This window comes from Acartia tonsa, chromosome 8 (genome assembly GCF_053477335.1).
Source record: "Acartia tonsa isolate MP-2025a chromosome 8, ASM5347733v1, whole genome shotgun sequence".
In the NCBI taxonomy this organism is placed as follows: Eukaryota; Metazoa; Arthropoda; class Copepoda; order Calanoida; family Acartiidae; genus Acartia; species Acartia tonsa.
In genome coordinates, this window is record NC_137267.1 from 23,321,857 (window position 1) to 23,344,604 (window position 22,748).

At 30.7% G+C, this 22,748-nt stretch overlaps 1 protein-coding gene across 5 annotated transcripts in view; it reads right to left on the reverse strand.

Annotated features, from left to right (window-relative positions):
- PlexA (plexin A) overlaps positions 1–22,748 on the reverse strand; it is a 246,742-nt gene that overhangs the window by 195,153 nt on the left and 28,841 nt on the right. For all 5 annotated transcript variants that reach the window (XR_013881838.1, XM_080169604.1, XM_080169603.1 and 2 more), the window contains exon 2: positions 11,095–11,267. Coding sequence is in view for 4 of the 5 variants with exons in the window: in XM_080169604.1 (XP_080025730.1) it covers positions 11,095–11,267 (173 nt within the window). In the remaining variant the exon portion in view is untranslated. The remainder of the gene's footprint in view (positions 1–11,094; positions 11,268–22,748) is intronic.

Below are 22,748 nucleotides of genomic sequence, written 5' to 3' on the forward strand. Positions count from 1 at the left end.
CCCTGATCTCTTGGTGCCAGAAGTTTCATACAGACAGACTTATATGCAGAGTAGCTTTGTCAATGTTCATTGAATATTACTTTCAAGTTTTTTGAAGGAGGTAAGGTCCAAAATTAGAATATCTTACTCACGGCTTTGTTTACTTATTATGCTGTTTTTTCAGGGATTAATATAACTAATATTTAAACAAAACACAGTGGTTAAGTCTGTCAGTAACGGATTTTAATATATGTTAATACCGTCCTATGCATTTGAAACTTTGTTTGAAGAAGCCGTGACAAAGAATTTATTTATGTTTTTTATGTGTTATTATTTCAACTTAAAATGTTTATCTTTCTTATATTAAAAGAGCAATATTTAACCCTCAAAACTAGTCAAAATGTCCGAGTCATTTTTGATGGTTTTTCATGTTTGCATATGAATTGTCGGTAAAAACATTGAATGATCTTTTAAAAACAATGGTTATTGCTTACGCTTTCTATCCTGTATTACAAAGTAGTATTTTTTTTGTCTGAAGCAAAAGACCTGAGAGATAAGTTGTCTGAATGGGTTGTACTTTTCAGGGGAGCGTAATAAATATCTTAGGGGAGTTTTATGTAATTTTCCTACCCAAGTACAATATATTTCTTGCATTGATTTACAGAAAATCGTCTTCATTGTAATGAATGAAAAACCTAACTTTAATTAATTTTGATAGTCCAAGCTAATCAAAAATTCAGTTATACTTTGCGTTATCAAGAAGAAAGATCTAAAATTGCTAGGTTCTGTCTTTTCCGACCAAGTTTTAGGCTATTTATATTATGTAAAAACCCCTGAAAATATTTTCACTTATTTCCCTAACAACGTAAATGTTAATTCTAAAACCTATACATTATGTTATCTGAAGTTGTTTTTATCAACAAAAATAAACCAAAATCAAGGATATCTTATCTTCGCAGGAATTTTTGTGTTTAAAAAAACAGCTAAAGTTCTAAAAATCAAAATAGTTAAAATGTGTTTATATCTAATATCTAATAAACGGCAGAATCAGTAAATTATTATTGGTCCGAGGCAGGTTTTAAGCTATTTGATTATAAATTATAATGTTATTATTTCATTGACATTCAAATATATATTGAGATTTTAGAATATTTGATTATATTAGTTGTTTTGTGGGCAACCCAGAAATTTAAAGTTTAAGCTTATTGGCAGCCAAAGAAATGAGACAAAAACAGCTTCTTTTTAACCAAATCTAGCTTTGGCTTAAGTCAGTCGAGATAAACAACTTTCAATATGTATGTTTTTCTATATACATTATAAATTTCCAAGTTCCTTTAAGACCCTTATGATAACAGGGCTTTTTCTGAAAGTCCTAAAAGTGCAAGGTGATTAGTTCCGTCAAAGCAAAGTATAAAACTCCCCTTACCTATCAGTTTCTAAACCCTATTGAATGTTGGGGACGCAGCCACTAGTAAATTCTAGAATTGGCCCAGCCTTGAAGAATATAAGAATAGAAATACCCAATTCCAACATCTAAAGTTAGGTTTACAAGATTTAACAAGAGTTTTTACAAATCCGCAAACCAATTTATATGGCCATATTAACAAACACTCTGCTATGATAAATATTAGCTACATTGAGCGAATATCCTGCCAAGATGTACCCCCTATCCATAAAGTTATATAAATGTATGGTTATTGAATGTAGTAAAACTTTTATATGTGCCTTACATTTACAATATACACTAGGTATAGCAGCAGTCATCGTATATGAAGGTGTAATAAAATTCGTTAATTCAAATAAATAAATAAAATTTCTTGCAACAGATTTACAATTTAGGACTTAAAAATGAAACATCTTAATGTTAAGGAATGATATAAATATATTTTTGGAATATAATAAAAAAAATATTTGAGCAAAATACGTTATAATGAAGTTACAACCTTACAACATCTGAGTAAAGGTTTAGGTCGGACATAGATACCTGTAGAGTAGCGTTGCTAGGATTAATAAAATAAACTACATCACTCTAAAAAAAAAAGGAAAAGAAAGCATAAAATGTTACAGACCTTCCTGTCTTTAAAATAAACAAAAATATTTAAATCCCCCCCCCCCCCTCTCACAACCTCTCTTGTTAAAATGAGCAAAACAGGATTTAAGTAAACATTGCTACGAACATTCAAGAGTATAAAATTAGGTGTTTTTACTTTATCACTAACTAGCGGCTACGCCCCTAGAGGCCTCTAGGGGCACTTGAGGAGGAGAGAGTCGAATTTAATAATTCAATTTCTTATTTTAGATTTTAAAAGAAAAAGTAAAAAAAAATTTACGTTTGATGTTTGTTTTTCGTTGAACTCTCTTTCTAAAATTGAGAAATTTAAAAAAAATCTAATTTCTCTAGGGAGGGTGGTGGTACCCTCCCCCAAAATAGTTATAAACCTTCCCGGGACCTATGAGAAGCTACCCTGTTAAGGAGAACCCGATCGGTTCAGCGGTTAGCGAGATCCTTCGGTACAGACAAACACACAAACATCCTGTTACTTTATTATAAGGATATAAAATGAATAATAATTAAACAATTTCTCCCTTCCTCCCCCTTTACCCCTGCATTCCCTCTTACTGGATGAACAAACTGACCAATAAATGGTTTCTATGTTATTATGCTAAATTGACAATTTTTCCCCTGTCATAATATCGACGTGTATTCTACATCCATTTCTATTTGAGATTGCAAACTGATGGAAAAACCAACATAATCTAATAAATTATTGAGAAGCTGCGCTTCTAACACTTCTAAAAAAAAGTTTTTACAAGCATTAAGAACAAGACTACCTAGTAAAAAGAAAATTTTTTATATATTTAACCTTTCAACAAAACAAACATAATACTAAAATAACAATTAAACAGCTTAAATTCTTAAATTCTTTGCAAAATAGCCTAAAACCTGTAGTAGACTATCTTTTTAAAGGGGAGGGGGGGGGGTGACTAATTCCCTTGTAAATAGCAGAAAACCTGACAATTTAATCTTATAAAAAACAGTGACCTATTTATCCCCTGAAAAAGCTAATCTAAACAAAACTTTTTCTATCTTTGATATTGAACTTTGATTTTAAACGGAATTTTTCAATCTTCTATTCATTTAAGAAAACAGACACACATTTTTAGGATATTTTAATTGAAGAAGAAAATTGAAAGAAAAAAACAAGAAAAACATATTCCTACAAGCGCAGCTGTATTGTGACCATGTCAGCTCGTCAGTTCCCAAAAGAACATTGTTATTTTAAAGAAAAGCATGATTTTATTTCATTGTTTTCATTTTCCCAAAGCTATACACATTCCTGTATTCGTAGTTTCATAATGGTATAATGTTGTAAGCAAATCATCTCTATACATAAGTCTTTAATTGTAAGTATGTTCATATGAAGCACCCTGTATTTACGTAATTTTGGCACAGAATACTATAAAAATATAGATTCCTAAATAATTTTGAATAATATGTGCAATGATACTCAATAGGTTTTAGTTAATGTTTGTTTGTCTGATATCTTAATATGTTAAGCTTTGCTTTAAGGGATGTTGACATTCTTGTTTTTAAGCGTCTAGACTTGTATCAAGTATTATTTTTATGCATTACCATTAAGACAATAGGGTACTTAGTCTTTATTTGTTCTTAATGCACTTATCTACAAATACCAGTCTTATATTGAAAAAGTTAAATATTTTTTTTATCTATACCTACAGAATTTGTTATTTTGAAATAAATTCTCCTTGTGAGGGCTAAAAAACATAATTTTATTTAATCCTCAAAATAAAATTTTAATATGTTAATTTTACAGCCGTTTTACAATTATTTTACAATAAAAAATTATCCATTGAAAATATTCATATTCCCTCCCATGAAAAAAATATCCTTATCAAAAATGTTGCATAATGAGGGACAATTTTTCTGCAAAACAATAAATTGTCGCCTGAAAATTCCTGCGTTTGAATCTAGGACAGAAATGTATCATTAAATTGTACCTACTGCTGCTGTCTCATATGAATGACAAATGAAGTACACTTGGGTGGAATACCTTCATCCTCACACAGACACAATTACCCCCATTTTAAATCAACCAGAGCTGGATCTTTAAATCGTTTAGTGGTGCGCTGAATCGGGGCGATCCAGTTCGGCGCACCTAGATATTATTAGATTTCAATCTTTAAATCAAAATGGAATGGGCGAATGGCACTCAACTAGTGACATTGTCGCGCCAAACTGGGGTGAACTGGATCGCCCCGATTCAGCGCACCACTAAACGATTTAAAGATTCAGCTCAGGTATTAAAAGGTTGATTGTCTGTCAATAATTGAGTGATCTTTTTTTTCCAAATCTAGTTCCTGAATACAAGAGTCTCCACCCAGCCTATCAAACCATCCAAAGATATTCAAAAGTTGGATAGGTGTTTATGCAATACAGACAAAATAAAAAAGTTTAACAATTTATCCGCTAAAATAAAATCTATTTTAGAAAAGTAGTAAAGATTTTGATAATTTTATGGAAGCTTTACATAGGTCTTAGGTTATTCTATTTCGTAGATTTAAGTCTTGGGATAGTTTTAGGCTATTTTTCTGACCTTGCCTATCCCTTGGAATGCAAAGCCCCTAGATGCGGGGAGGGGTGAAGACGCTATGTTGATTAATAATTTGAGAATGTCCCTCTTACAACGATTGGTAAAAATACAGTGTCTATACGTCTTTTTCTATGTGTAACCCAAATTAATGTTATTTGTATAAAATATTGTTGCTCCGCTACTTTTAGATGTTTTATGAATACGAATTCCCAGAAAAGTTTTCGCCCTGTCCTTTGTATGAGTAAATCCTTTCTTACTTGTTTTCCCATACTACAAAATTACAGGATAAAGGGATTGGTAATGAAATAAAAACTATGTGAAAGGGAGGTTTAATTATTATATAGATCTCATAAATCAAGGTATGCAAGACACTTAAAAATCTAAAGAATCAAAAACTGCTGTGGGCTCTTTGAAACTTTTTATAGGAAGCTATATAACAAGTTTAAGTCTTCTTGGATAAGTTTTTTTTATCTTAGTTACGAGATCCCCACAAAATTCATCCTCTCTTGCTTTATAATTGTACTTTAGTCATTATTCCAAGTATTTCTCAGCTATATTGGCCTTAAGGCCATTCTATGAGGCCGCTATTTCTTTTCCCTGAAAAACTCTTATTGAAGTTACAGAAAAAAAACCTATTCTACTTATTCCTCATTCTCTGATAAAGTTCTCAGATATCCCCCTCCTTACTTGTATTTTACTTCCCTTCGTTTTATCTCTTTGTGTACAAAGAATTAAAACTAGGCTTAAGCAGGAAAAAATATCTATATGTCATATTTTATTTTAATAGCGAGGCGATTTACCAAGACTTGTTAGTTGGTAAGTTTGTTTGTTATATACTTACACCAATCTCTATGAGATAGAGATTTTAAAAGCACAACAGAATGCTAAAAATCATATTTTTATACCTATCTAATTTTAATTGTAGAACAATTTTTTCTTAGTTTTGTAACTATTTGAGCTAAAGTAATGTTGCTATGGTTAACATTAACGTCACAGGCCTGACATAGCAACAGTGATATCAAATCAAGACTAAAAGCCTGCGGACATTGAATATCCGATCTAACCCCAATTAAGGATGTAAGTACCAGGACAATAGGCGAAATATTTAAATTGAAGGTAATGGCATCCTCGTTCAATTACGTAATTTTACTATGGAATAAAAAAACAAAACAAAAATGTATTTAAATACGTGCAAAAGTTGATTGCTTTTCTAAATGACTTGATTCAATTTCATGAAAGCCGCATTTATGCCTTAAGCGACATGAGCCAAACCCTTACTCCTATTAGACGAACAGTCTGCAAAATCCAAGGAAAAAGTCTAGAAAAATGCCGCTGAAGGCTGCGGTTGCATCCCCTTGTTATCATAAACTAACTTTATCCCTGTCTATTTATAAATTCCATAGGTCCATTTATGTTTTTCCCCCGTCCATCCTTTTTGATTATTCATAGGAGTAAGAACCTATCCTCATTATATATTCTACCAAATATTTCATGGATATTTACCCCTAAATAGACTCTATAGATACCAGGGATATAAGGATATATATTCTAACAAATATTTCATGGATATTTACCCCTAAATAGACTATAGATACCATGGATATAAGGATATATATTCTACCAAATATTTCATGGATATTTACCCCTAAATAGACTATAGATACATAGATATAAGGATATATATTCTAACAAATATTTCATGGATATTTACTCCCAAATAGACTCTATAGATACCAGGGATATAAGGATATATATATTCTACCAAATATTTCATGGATATTTACCCATAAATAGACTCTATAGATACCATGGATATAAGGATATATACAGGGTGCGGCACATAAATCGAGACATTTTTTAAACGGCCATAGCGTCAAAACTACTTGACCAATCAGGACGTTTGACCCCACTATAAAAAGCTTAGGTAATGACCTTTTAGCACAAAAAAATCTTTGGACGAAGATGGACGTGTACAACGAGCTGGCCGCGCATATGTACAACAAGGCAGATTCCAAATGCGCCGGTGGTTAAATCTGGATTCTCGACTAGGGCCTACTAAATCTTATCTCAGCCCATCTGTAGGTGAGGTAGAGTTATGCAACTTGCTAAGGATACTGTTAGATACATAAGTAAGACACTAGAAAAGACTAGAGCTCTCTATCTGAAATGGCTTGGCCGTAGTACGCCAGCAAAGTGAAATGGGGCAGATTTTGAGATGTAAAAAATGTCAAAAATCGTGAAAATTCGTGAAAATTTCTCGGTTCTTGACTTCAGGGACCCATATTGTACTTTAAAACTTATTTTAGACTATGGGTTACGCTGACAACCCTAGCTGAATCTTAATGCCATTTTTAAAAAGGTAAAGAATGTCGTTATTGGTCAAATGTGGTCTAAATAAGAGCCTCTGTGTCTAAGGGTAGCTTGTAAGTTGGGCGAATTTGGATCCTGCGGTTACTCACGTTCCTAAGGAAATGTGGCCTCCCAGCAGCCCGATCTTAATTCAATGGACTTTTGGGCCTGGGGCTACTTTGAAGCATGCACCAATAGACGTGCCCATACCACAAAGACCTCCCTCATTGCCACTATCAAGGAGAACTACGCCAGCTTGGACAGGTACATTTTGACCTGGACCTGCCGGCGGTTGAGGAGGCGGGTAGAGGCGGTGATTGAGGTTGGCGGCAATTTTTTTTAATAATCTAATAGTCATATACCTATTCTGCCTCTCAGTTTTTTAAAATTCAATAAAATCTTTAAAATTGACGATTTTATGTTCATTTGTTTAAAAATTAGAATTTGTCTCGATTTATGTGCCGCACCCTGTATATTCAACCAAATATTTCATGGATATTTACCCCTAAATATACTCTATAGATACCATGGATATAAGGATATATATATTCTACCAAATATTTCATGGATATTTACTCCTAAATAGACTCTCTATAGATACCATGGATATAAGGATATATATATTCTACCAAATATTTCATGGATATTTACCCATAAATAGACTCTATGGTACCAGGAATGCTGAGAAAAATGTTTTTTTTCAAGTAAAAAAAATGGCTTGACCTTTAAAGCTGACCTAATCCTCGCCAAATAGACTTAAACCTGGTTTCACAAGTTATAAACTATATGGTAAAGGTCTTGATTACAAAATAAGGTGTGATTTTACTTATCCCATTTCTATGAAGTTTAAAGGGGTTGGGGGGGGGGGGGGGGGTGGGGGGGGGGGGGGTGGAGTAAAGTAATTGCAATTTGGATATAATATGCATATATTTGGATTAGGTATATGCATCTTTTATGGACATTTTCTTGCAAAAAATATATAGCTTTTCATTATATTAGTTTCCCCCCATGGCATATACTGATGGATTTCATAGCGGTTTCCCTGCAATTACATCTGGACCATAAAGGAACCATTATTAAAGCTAATCTTAGGTAAAGTTAAAGTTAGGTGAGCCAACAACAAGGGGCAAGAAATAAGTTTTTTTTAAATTGAAAATAAGGAAACTGGGTGATATGAAATTTAATTTACAAATCAAAAGGAAGAAAATGGAATGCCAAGTCACCTTTTGATAGAGGATGTAAATATCTTATTTCAAAAAGAATAGGTAGTAAGGTACCAACTTTGTAAATATATTCGATATTCAAAATGAATTCCTTTAGGTATATAAAGAGGGGTGTCATTTTCATTTAGGAAGAGCTTCTTAAAAACAACAAATTTATTTTTAGCACTAATACTTGAGCCTCTTCGTCGGTACAAGAAATTTAACAGAAACAAATTGATTTATATACAATAACTGCTAAAATTGATTTCAGGTTACAATCAATAAGACACGAAATAACATTTGCTGCTTTTTTCGAACGCTGCTATTTCTTGTATGATATCATTATTCAAATTAATGTTATATGATATACTTGATAGGGCTAATGTTTAAAAATAAATGAAATTACCCTTTTTTTAAATTCATCTTAACCTTTTAAAAGAGTTTTGTTATTAACAAAAATATCATTAAAATAAACAAGACCTTTAATGATACAACTATGAAAAAGGTTAAAATATCGACAAAAAAAAAGGCAATAAAGTTTAAAATTGTTTACATTACATGTGATATTCGAATAAGAATATCAAAATTGTTGTAAAAAATATTAATTCACAGAGGGTTATAATTTTGAATAATATAGCAAAATTTTGATAGAATATTTTGAAGCAATTAATTTATTAGACTTGATTAGTATTCATGGGAGAAACAATGGTTAGACAGAGAGGTGTGCATTTATTTTCGCAACTCTCATATTAGCAAAACAGCACAATGACATCAGGGAAGGAGGGGATATTGCAATGTCAATCATATTAGTCTCTGAAGAGTTATAAATACGTTCTCTCATCTGTTGGCTTGAAGACATTGGGTACTTTATTTACTGGAACAATTTATTAGTGTCCAAACTAATTATAATTTACTAAATGGAGCAAGTTTGTTCATCATAATTGGAAATGTGAATCAATTTATACTCCATTACCTTACCTCTTAAGAAATCTGGAATTGCAAATAAGAAAGTGGCCATGTTTTAATGAATAAAGGTAAAGGAATTTTATGCTATATAATATTAACATGCAGTCCGAATGATTTAATAATGTTATACATAAAGGCGCGGAAATTAATGCACATCTAACACAGTAGCTTTAAAACTAGGAATGATATCAACCCAACAAATACATTTATAAAATCTACATTTTTTTAGTTAAGGATATTTTTTTTTTAATTTTGAAGTCCAATATACCTAATATATTCTTTCCTAATTTTACAACTTGTTTTAGCCTTTATACATTTTTGACTGGGATACATAAACATAATGGATGGTTAGTTTAGGATAAAAGCAGGATGGAAGGTCAGGTTTTTAAATTAATATTTTAAAACCATGACTATTCTAAATAAAAAGCTTTAATGACTTTTTTCCAAAATAATACTAATTAAAAATGTTTCTTATTGCTTTTGCTAACTTTTTGATTAGTCCTAATTAAGCCATATTCTTTTTTATTCCAATCAAAAACTCTTTTTATTAAATAAAGTTTATAAAGAAGAAACTTGATTATATTTCGTAATTAATAATGAATTTGAATTCTAAATAATTAAATATAATAATATGTAAATAACTTATTTTTTTTATATTCAGCAACACGTCGATAGACTAAGACCTCATAACCACGTCATAACTTATTTTAACTGCTGTCAGATACTAAATAGACGCATGTCTTGGTCTAAAAACAGACGACGCGATTCATTTACTAAGTATATTTGCGATTACTTTTATTTAATGAAATCTTCCAATTTTTAACATGTACAAAACGGCCTGCTTAATTGCTTCAAGATCCATGTCAGATCTATATAGGAAATAAATGTCTATAAACGAGCTCAAGTTTTCCAAGGAATATATGATTAAAACTCATAGTGCTCCAATAATCCATAATAAACTCTCATTGCCCAGAACGATAAGACCCATTATTTTACTTTATTAAAAATAAATTCATTTTTTTCATTTCATGTTGCTATTTACCTTATATTGATGTATTTAATTTCTAATCATAAAAAAGAAAATTTAAATTTATAATATGATAAATTTAAGAAAACTATGTTTTAAAAGAATTCGATTGTGGCGACATTTTGTGTGTTCAAATATTAAACTAAAATTGTAATCATCATCATTAACCCTTTGGTGATGGTAATGTAAAGAAAAAAATATAATTTAAAAAAATCTTTTAAAAATCATTTAAATTATTAAATATTTACTTTCTTTTAGATAGTAATGCCGGGTGAGGAAAATAGATTTATTGAGAAATAGATATGCATATAGAAAACTAGCCAATAGGGAGATAATTATATCGAGCCAACTCTAGTTAGTAATATTAGCTGTTTGAATCTTAACATTTTTAGAGAAATTTTGTAACAAAAAAAAGAATATGTTTCTATTTTTTTCTAATTAAAAGTTCCCGCTCCGGATTTTATTATTTTCATGGTAAGGAATAATAAAACAATTATGAGGAAAGCTGCATGTAATATCATGATAATTTTACTTTAGGAAAAAGGAGTAGTAACTTAAAATGGTATTAATACCTAGTAAAGATTGTAGCCCCATACCCCTTTTACAATTAGTAATATGCAATTGCAACCAAATGCAAGATTTCAAATAGAAGGATTATTGGAAACTCATTTATTTTTCTTGAACTAGAATGCTTAATATTTAATGATTTTTAATGATTTATTAATGGTAATAGGTATATCTAGACATTTTTTCCTGTTAGTATAGGCAAAATTGTACCAAAATGAAAATAATAAATTATTCTCTTGGGCTTGGGTTTTACGTTTCTTCATTATATGTTACTTACTATAACCCCGCCCCCCCCCCCCCCATCTTCGCCAAAAATCAACTATTTCGTATTTGTAAGCATTCTCATCCGAATTGTGTGAAGTTTATAAAAACAACAACCAAAATAACTTACCATAACTTCCAGTTTGGGCGACAACTGGTATAGCTTGTTCACACCGCCGATATACACGCGGCCCGTGTTCTTGTCAACTACCAGGTTGTTGAACTGGGCCTGGGTGTCCTCCTCACTGAGCAGCTGGGCTCCCATGGGATCTGAGAACTCAGCAACAATGTGTCGGTGCGCATCTGAAATAAAAAGAAGTTAGAAATGATAAAAAAAGAATTTTTTTAAGATTAAAAGCAATTTGACCACCATGGAAGTTTTGAAGTTACTATGCTCCATAATGATGGGAATATTGACAATTTCAGACGAACGGACATTTTGAATTATAGAGAAGCTTCGTTATTTCATGAATAAAGTAATACAAATTTAAAATCTAAACATTTTGTATCAATTTACCTACATATTTTATTCAATTTAAATTTGAATGAAAAAAAGAAAAGAAAAAGTAGGCTAAGGTTATAAAAATGCCTTGGAATGACATCCCATCAACAACTTTGCTCTTTTAAATATCAGGACAAGGGGATGGCCTGTGACAAAATTAATAAAAATATGCTTTTTAGCAGCAAAGTAACTGTAAAAAAAAATATTTTAAAATGTGTTATTGTTAATGGCTGCAAAGTATTTTTTGGCAGAAAATAATGTTATCAACAAAAAAAGGTGATAAAATGTATTTTTAGTTAAAATAAGCATCCCTTAACCGTGTAAAAAACCTATCTACAGCCTTTTTCTCCTTACATCCAACTCTTTTCAATAAAGAAAGCCAAGCATTTTTAAAGAAATGTTAGAAAGTTAGAAGATTTTTTTCTTCATGGCCAGTGAGGGAGAGGACATTGCACACTAGTACCCAAAGTTTTATAAACAATCTCTCATTCAATAGCTTAACAATTTTGGGTAATTTTATTAAATCTTGATTGGTTGGTTTAAGCAAGCAGTTTTCCTCTGGTTATAAAATAGTTCAGAATCGAAACCGTATTTTTTTTTTTAAATTATGCTGAAATGTGAATATAGTGTAAAAAGTAGTCTCAATCCCTTTTTTGTTTGCCAACTTTCATTTACGTATCTGCGGTTAATGTATGAATCCATCTTTTTGGTATACCATCCTTGAAGAAAAGGGATGATGCTAAATTTGCACAACTTTTTAACTCAACCTATCCATTTATACTATTTTAAACAAGATTATCTTTTTTTGGAGCAATGCTGCTTTTAAAGTTAAATATGAGAAGTTAAATTTTGTCCAAAAACATCACAGCAACAATAAGTTTAGGTGCAAAGCTAAATTGCATAACTCAACCCCCATCCTATAAGCATTTTTTATAAGTAGATTTCCGTGCTAGTTCCAACGTGGCTACTCTTTTGTTCAGTTTTCGATAACTTTAGGGTATGGGATGGACAATGATCATAATTCACATAATAGAAGTATTACTTTAATATTTGTCTGTCCTGCTATTCATTTTCTATGAATTAATATAAATGGAGCTTTTAAGTGCAGTCTTATGTAAATTACATAATAGCTTCACTACATAATAACTTAGTTCAATATTGCAAAATTGTGGCTATACAAAATTCTAATTATATTTTTACCATTTAGTTATTAAAATATTAATACCAAGCTTGCAATGTGTAAAAAGAAGGCAGTTATCTCGTCATCAAGAACATCAAAGAATAGCTATTAATATTTTATAGAGCTCACACTAAAGTTACAGGTTTCAGTGTTATTTTTATGCTTATTATAACTTAATTATCAAGATCGAATTCCTGCCATTATAAAAACCCCTTAATACCAAAACATATGTAAGCCATAACTTCTTACAAATGTTCCTTTTTAAAAATTACAAATTACGCAATTATTGATATGAAAATATATATAGAATGAATGATTATTGAGTTAGATAGGGGTAAAGTAAGGGGTAAGTTGCAAGTATAACTGAGTTAAGTTAGGATAGAAAAATTCTCATTTCATATTTCTATAATTTACTTAGATTAGATGGTCAGAAAAATCACCCATCCGTTTCATCTTAATATTGTATGAGTTCAATCAACTATTGATTAGTCTAAATAGTTTAACTCTGTTGTATTTAGTATTGTATGTATTAAATGTAAAGTTTAACTAGATTAAAGGATATGCGGGCTACTACACATGTGTGTATGGGTGGGTGTGTATGTGTAAAGCTTCAAACGGTGACAGATAAGAAAAGAACAGCAAAGTGTTGAACAGAAAATAAAATGTTTACACTATGTACCTCTACTTATTAACAAAAGGAAATTAAGCTTTAAACAGTTTATAGTTTAGCGGATACGCACCTAGGGGGACTGGAAAAAAAACTATCTACCGCCCAAAAAATATCGCGGTTAGTGGAGTGCCCTCCCCCAAAATAATTATAAATCTTTCCAATGAGAAGCTGCACTGTTAAGAAGAACCGTATCGGTTCAGCGGTTAGCGAGATCCTTCGGTACAGCGAGACGGAGATCCTGTTACTTTTAAATAAGAATAGAATTATTAAATTGAATAGACAGATAGACGGACAGACATATGCTGCTATGCACAAGACAATTTTTCTGTTTTTGTCATACCATTCTAATTTTGAAAGGAGGAAATTCTATGCTTAAAAGACAGAGATTTAGGTACAGGTAGTTAAATGTCTGTCTGTCCGTTTGTCAATTCATATAATAATAATAACTATACTATGAATAACATTAAAGTAAGGAACAAAAAGTCAACTAGGACCGTACAAAAGTGTGTCTTCGAAACAGAAAGACAAATTAAAAGACAAGAACCCCATCCCCCCATCCATACTTATTTTCACAAAATAAACAAAGTGAAAGAAGGGAATGCTTTCTTGCTATTTCTTGCTATCGTTGTCGATTTTACATTAGGGATAACAAACGAAGTAGATTTTCTTTAATTGAAATACTAGTGGCTGGGCCCCTAGCATTCTAGTGCCTTTGTATTCAAAGGTGTAAGGAACTGCAGAAAAGTAGCCTAAAACCATCCCAAGATCTATGTGAAGAATTCATAAAATGGACAACTCTATCGGTATAGTAGTTTACTAGTTACATACAGAAAAAACTTACTACTTTATATAATTTCTTATCCAAACAAGTTACATATCATTATCTCCCTGAAATACCTAACCCTTTCTCTTTTCTTTGCAAGGAATTAAACCAAGTTTTAATTAATATCACTACCATACCAGGGAGAGAGGGGATATAGGACTGCTACACTAGACCCCCAAGTTTTCTTATTCGTTTGCTTGACAACTTTGAGGATTTTCATTTAATTTTTATTTGTTGGTTCATTAAGTTGTGTTCCTAAACGTTTCAACCACTTATTGTAATACTGAAATATATGACAATTTGAAGTGGAATACTAATATTAACAATTGAATTGCGAATAATAAAATAATCTTTTGTAACTTAAAATCAGTATTTTAAAAAGTCAATTATGGTTAAATTATTCTTCCATTCATGAAACATTAATTCAATTTGTTAGCTTAAATTATTAGTTAGTTTACAGTGACACTAATAAAAATATGAAAGAGAAGGTTGAAAAAAAGAGAAACCTGGGTTTAAAAAGTTCTAATTGAGGTAGATACACTGTTTATACAAAACCGCTACAAATAAATACAATAAAATTAAATTGAATTGAATTGAATTGAATAAACAAACATTGAATTTATCAAGATCAAAGAAACAATACATTTAATATGAACATACAGATTACATATTTGCTACACTTTCTAAATTGTTCCCAACTGTCTCAGGAATCATACTTTGAAATCCATAGGGCAATTCTAACATGCTAAAATTAACAAATAGAGCTACCCGTTACGGACTAACAAAAGGACCTATCTTAATTATAAAAAGCTAAGTGTATATTCATATATTAATAAATCCATATTGCAGTTTTAAGAAAACTTTGTATTTAAACTCAAACTTTAATTATAATTCATCTCCTAGGTGTTTTTCAAATGTGCCAAATTACTTTTTAAAACTAGCCAAAATTCGGTATTGTCATCATGTCAAAATAGGAATATGCTACATGCTTATAAAAGCTGAATATTGGACATATTATGGCTGAAAAATTACCGTTAGAAGAAGTTTATGTCATTATGATTATTGACCACTTTTTAAATAGCCTGTCAAAACAGTTTGCTGCTTTCAATGACAGATTTATCCTTGGGTGTTCCGTAATTATTTTGGACTAAGTAAAGATTTCTGTAAATGGTTAAGTTTAAGTTTAGCAAGTTTATCATTTTAATTGGACAACTATAATTTTAACAACATTATTTTTATGAAAACTTAAGCATTTGCCACACTAACCCACTAACAGAATAAATACATACGACCCAGAACAGACCATCGGACATACCAACAGATTGACAGACATGCAGACAAAAAAACAGACAGACAGAAGGACATAAAGACCTATAGATCATCAAACTGGAGGGAAGAACAGGCCAGCGAACAGACGAATGGATGGAAGAACAGACAATAGTATCTACCGACGGACCGACAAAGACGAACGGATAAAAAGCAGACAAACAAACGACAGACAAATATGCTGACATACATACAAGATGGAAAAATAGAAAAACAAACTGCTGGATAGAGAGAAGGACAGACAAACTGCTAAATAAGAACATACCAACGCGACGGACAGATCATCAATTAGACAGAGTGACATACTGACTAATTTTACTAATGATCATTTAAGATTTTTAGCCTAATTTTGCCAGTCAAACTCTACTTTAAATTAAAAAGCACTATAAATCTAAGAAAATTAATAAAAATAAATTAATTTAATTCATATTAACCTAGGACAACTCCCCTTTATAATTAAAAGTTTTAATTAAACATAAACAAAATATCAACACTTCATTATTCCTAGAACTATTTATGTATAATTAAAATATAAACATACCGCTGAAAGTTACAACTATGATAAAAAAGTTTTTTTTATGTTTGTCGTTTGTCATTACAGTGATCTAAAGATAGGTATAATAGGTTAGAAAAAGGTTGGTAAAAAGGGCGAAATGAGGCACACTAAAAGATCTGATGCTTGGAACATTGATTCCTAGGACAACAAGGTACAATATTTTAAGCGAAATGTAAGTATGTCGTTAACAAATTATACAATTTTATCATTTATATTCTGACAAAAAAGTGTTCGTTGTCATATCGTCTGATTTTAGAGCTTCACTTTTATGGATGTTGTCATCTTTGTATAGTATTATTCTTTGGAGGAGGGGAAATGTTTTGGCAAGTTAGCTTATAAAAACAATTACAATAGCAACATAATGTGGATTGTGTCGAAAAAAGGGAGGTTTGTCTCCATTCGTCAATAAACAGGGTCATTCAAGAGAAATGATTTTTAAAAAAACTTAATTATGCATAAAAATGAAACAATTATGTAAAATCCTTTACATATTTGGAAAACCTATTATGAGACATTTATGTTTCAAATATTTGAAAATGATTATTTCAACAAATTATGTCCTAAAAACCGGTTTTTCCAAAGGACTTTTTTTCGAAGATTTATTGATTTAAAGGGTGTGCAAAAAATACACAAATTTTTAAAATTCAAATTGTTTGGCTTGTGTTAATAGTAGAAAAATGTTGCGCATATCGTTGGAATCGTCATAAGCTCTAATTTTTGAAAATATAAGACCCGTTTTTGTGCTTTTTATAGTCTAAGAGCTACGTTGAAAAATTTGAGAAAAAGGTTGAAAAGTTTTAAGAAATTGGAACATTTTACCTCGAGCTCTTATACCATGGGTATCACTGAAAAGGTTTTCATATATTAAAAAATAGAGCTTATGACGATTCCAACGATATGCGCAACATTTTTCTACTATTAACACAAGCTGCGCAATTTGAATTTCAAAAAGGTACACATTTTTTTACAACCTTTAAATCAATAAATCTTCGAAAAAAAGGCCTTTGGAAAAACCGGTTTTAGGACATAATTTGTTGAAATAATCATTTTCAAATATTTGAAACATAAATGTCTCATAATAGGTTTTCCAATTATATAAAGGATTTTACATAATTGTTTTATTTTTTATGCATAATTAAGTTTTTTTTAAAATCATTTCTCTTGAATGACCCTGTAGAAAGAAAAGTAGGCGGTTTCGTCCTATTTCCACTGTAACTTATCTAGCCCCTGCGGGGGGCTCTATCCCTGTAAAGCGTAATTCCTAACTCTACGGGGCCATCACTAACATTTACTTAACCTAAAATAACCTATAAATATACGAAAAAACGATAATCCATTTTCTTCAACCTATAAATACCATAAATCTATCTAATAAGTTAGTGCACGGCTTTAGTAAATGCGCATCAAATATGATTTTTCATCAATTTAAAGATAAACTATATCTCATGAGAAGCTACTCTCTTAAAAAGGAAGACAAAAAAACCTGGTCTAACATATGGGTGGGAAAATAAATAGACAACTATTATATCTAAAATAATAGAGTTAATATATATAGAGGGAAAAAAATAACAAAAAGAGGATAAACATGCTTGAAAATAAAGTTATTCAGGTGTTTTTTTTTCAAAGAATTCTGTAAAATAATTTTTTTACGTTTATTTTGTTCTTTGTTTCTTTGAAGATTTCAAATGTTTCAAAGCTTGTCTTTCTTAAAATTAAATAGCTATCTATAAAACTATGCTATATTTAGTAATTTATTGATAATTCCTACAATAAATTGACTCATTTATAAAAGTATAAGTTTCCTTATTTGTTCATATTTTTCTCCTCATTATTCAATATATCTATTTTCAGATTTAAACTATAGGGGACAATTGGCTCGGAGTGGCATCAAATACCACCACATAAACAACCATTGATAAAATCAAAGTGTACCATCAATTACACATAAATTCTTATTTACAAAACCGCAACTTATCTACATTTGGAATATTTTCGTCTGTACGTCCGTAACTCTCAGTTATGGTAGTTCATTTAAGCATTTTAGAATATAAAACTTTAGTGATACTTAGTAAATTTTCTTAGGAAAATTGATTGCACACTAACTCTTTTTAAAGAACCCTTCCCACAATTTTCTTATTATCAATCTACCTTCAAAAGACTGTGTTTGTGTTCTTGTAACAATGAAAATTTTTATTTCAGTATATTTTAAATCCAACATTTGATGAAAAAAATCATATAATTCTTTCCAAATGGAGGATTTTTCAATTGTTTTTCTTCTTAGAAACAACGATAAGGATGAAAAACAACGAAAAAAAAACTTATTTCCATAAGAAGAAACACCCATTAATATGATGTCTCTTATACATTTAGTAAAATAAGTATTTATTTTCAAGTAAAGGAACAAAATTAATTGTGTCAGATTTTATTATAGATGTAACCAACATTCCTAAATCAAATTAAATTTTTTTTGCTATTTCTAGGCAGTTTATTTAGTATTATTTTATTAGTATTTTAGTGGAAACACCTCCCTGTTGAAAAAAAGTGAGTAAAGGGTTATCATTGTCATATGTATAATCAATTTTAACACAAAATACATTACTAACAGTTTCAGGCGAAGAGGGGTTGGGAAAGTTGTTCATTATTATCTACAATTGTTCAGAGGATCTAAATGGATAAGACAATGGCCGATTAATGATAATACACAAAATTACACCTTCTGTAGATTACAATTTGTGGTTGAAACGTACCGTTTAGACACTAAACTATATAAACCAACAAATATAAATTAAATAAAAGTACCCCAGGTTGTTGAGCCAACGAATAAGAAAACGTTATAATAATACATTGAGGCCAAGTGTAATAAAAAGCCCAATTCCCCCTCCCTTCATACACTTAAATATCTCTTCAACACTGAAATTTTTATGAGAACAAGAAATAGTACCTAAATGAAACAAAAACATTTTCTCGATGAAATCTGGATACTTTGTTTTAGCTTAGTCTTAAAATTAATAATGATAATACATTAAAGCAGTTGTATGTTTTTGCGTTCCTTATGATCTCTAAAACGGCTTAAGAAAATAATCTACAGCGAAAAAATCAGGCAATTTCCCATCCGACATAAAAAAAATGAAGGGAAAATCGTATGCTTGTTTACTTTTAAAGGTAAGGGTTAGAAAAGGGGAGATTTCTATCTTTAAATAGTCAGTTGGGAGGGTTAATCTAAAAGTTATTACCAAACTTCTCATAAAAAAAGTTAAAATTATTTTTACTCTTATTTATTTCTCTAAATATATTTTTAAACTGGTTGTCTGAATAGCATCTTTGATACCCTTTACAAATCAACATTGCGGACCATTTGGACACGCCTGGTATTTGCCTGTCAAAATACATACCAACATATATGTAGACCAGGCATCTTCAGGGATAAGACAAGGAGCGATAAATTGATGTGCATTCCAAATTTTGATGAGTAAAAATAATCCTTTAATAGATTAAGTGTCTAGTGGAATATATTGCCCACTGATAGTTTGAACCAACCAATCATTATTGAATAAAAGTACCTAAAGATATTAAGCCAACAAATGTGAGAAAGTGTTTATTAACTTTGGATACAAGAATTATTCACAATCCATTATCCCCTCCCCCCCTGAACCAATGCAATGGATGGATAGATAGTCAAGTACATTGATACTAGCAGCAACATATACAGCTTTTTCTTAGAATGAATTGTTTAGGTACAAATATTTTGTTTTATTAAAACTATGGATAACAGAGACCATACGTATGTAAATCATAGAAAAAAAGGAAAAGAAATGAATCAATGGTAAGATTATGAAAAGGATATCAAGAACATTTATAATTTTTGTTCATTTTCAACTCTTGGTGATGGTCTTAAAAAGTCTCAAGTATGGCAGTGGCAAAGAAAACTATTGATCATGAGGTTACTAATTATGCACTTTTAATTAAAAGACAGCTGCTTTGAAAATTAAACCATAGCTTTATAACAAGTCAAATCATATATTCTTAAGGTGCTTGGAGTATTATCTTGTATGTTGGTCCAGTAATATCTCGTACACGGCTGTAGCAATTATTATAATTGCAGAGCATCAGTCTTATTATTTTTGGCTATTATGGAAGGTGAGAGTAGTAAGTTAAACATGAAAAATATTAAGCCACTTTCTACGTTATCACTTATCACTTTAAAACGAAAAATACTATCTATTTGATAACACAATACCAACATAAATACTTATTTATTAACTTTTTAATTAGGGAACATCTTTCAGCCCTTGTTAGTATTCTATGAGCAATGCCATCAAGTGTTGGGCTTTGGTTGAAGCCTACCCTTTAATTAACAGGCGGGAAAAAAATGTGGGAGAGGGGTGATTCAAAATTATAAAAGAGTAGGATTTTAGACATATTTTGACCAAAAAATACACTAAAAATTAAAGACGTAAGGTGATGCTTTCAAGTTTCGTTTAATAAAAAAAAGACAATAAATACGGTTCTTACTGCTTCTTTGTCAAAATTAGAGAATGAATTGGCCTAAAAGCAGGGTTTAGCTAGGATTTGAAGGCAAAGATGATGCATTTCAAAGGATGGTAATACACATGGTCAATAGATTGGATATGAAATAAAGCAAAACGCTTTTATGATTGTAAAATTTATTAAATTTTTCGCCTAATTAGATGTATTTTAGTATATAATAGTTGTTATCTGTTATTACCGATTATTTTATATGACACTAGAAAATTTTTGGTTAAAAAATCGTCCAAAATTGTTATTTAAAAGGACCCCATTAAAAAAATGTGACCCAACAAGTTAAACCAGATTTTCCTGTTTTCATTTCACCATCTTCTCACAATAACAAGGATAAGAAGGTCTATGATTAGCGCAGCATTTTTGATGAAAAGGAAAATCGAATGAAATATGAAAGAAAACAGAGATAAAGAGAGGTAGATAAAAATAATGGATAGAGGAAGAAAAGAGATAAAAAAGAGAAGTAAAGAAGACGAGAAAGAGAGAGAAAATGAGGGATTGAGAGATATAAATTAAAGGAAAGAGAAAAGGTGATATGAGAATGAAACCAAGACTACCCGTTTGACGGACAATCAGTCATTTACTGCCGTACATACCCTATGTACAATGTAGATGTGATTCTAAAAATATATCATGGGTGTATTCATTAAGATTGTTGATTAACATAATAATTTCTCTGTATTTTGTCTTCAACCTTTTCCACCATTAAAAGTGTTAAATTTACGTAGAGAAGAATATCAAATAAAGTTTTATAGGAAAAACAATGCATTTTGTTTTAATAAGCATTATTGTCGAAAGGACCTCAGTAGCGCCTTATATTTTTGATACTTTTATTCTTATTATTTTCATTTCAACCATAGGTATATTTTCTAAACACAGGGCAAGCTTACCTAAAAAGAAAAAAAAGAAAATAGATTTTATTGAAAATAAATAACGTTTTAAAGTGGAAGAGGGAAAGGGTAATTAAACATCCCCATTGTCCAAATTACCAAAGTGGTTTTGTTATACATCCCTAATGATGACACACAAAATTACCGCATCTGTACATTACAAATAGTGGTTGAAACGTTTGGACACTCAAATTATTAATGAACCTACCAATAAAATTCAATAAGTACTCTCAGTTGTTGAACAAACGAATAAGAAAACGTTGTTAATAAACTTTGTGGACTTGTGTAATAAACAACCCAATGTCTCCTCCCTCCCTGAGCTAGAAATCCCCCCCCCTTATTTTATAATCACGTTGTTTCACAATAAATCTCTTGAAAAAAAGAATATTAATCAACCAACATTGCACCTTGAGTTTTTAACAAGGATAATATTTTCAAACGTTGCGCAGCTTGATGTTTGACACTTCAGAATTCAGACTTTAGATTTAAAAACTACTGGCTTGAAATTGAGTAAAGGTTTAGAGAAGGTTTCAAGCTATTATACATTCCGCCAGTGTTTTATTTAAAAAGTAAAACTAGATAATTAAAAGTAAGAAAGATGTACCGATGTATAAAACCTATAGAGTAGTAACGCTTGTATAAAAAGGCTACTTTTTTTCATTGTATAATCATCATAATTTCCGGCTTATGTCAAGGCAAAGGTTATCACAATCACCTCCCCCCCCCCCCCCTAGCCGCAATTATAATTTTCAAATCCCCCCTTGTCCCCCATTCCTCAAAATAAACAAACCATCTTCCCCCATGGGTAAAAAAGCTAAGGACGGGCGGAATTAAAACATGCTTAATTTTTTCAATTTTTAGCATGCGTAACTTTTGAAGCATGGATCTTTTTGGAGCTTAAGATATAAAAACAGCTGGACATATGTGGACTGCTTTTTTCTGGCTTTAGCCCATTTTCTAGAAAGGAAAACTCTTCGCCCGTCTAAAATAAGAAATGAAGAAGTGCGCAAAGCATTTCTAATGGTAAAAGCATTTTTATATATCGGGAAATTTTCAAAATTAGCCAAAAAGTTAATCTCAGCCGCTTCTTAAGTAATGGTATGAAATCCTTGAAAACCTCAAGACAAAGATTGTATTATAAAAGGGTTGGTTAAGTGTAAGAGTTGAGATAAACCATCTATGACCCGTAGAAACCTTTGTACTAAAACCGTGCTATCAAAGTATTGCTTGTTATATGCTTTACTTATGGGTCTGAACAATTGACACCTTTAGACAAAGGTTTTGCAATAAAATGGTTG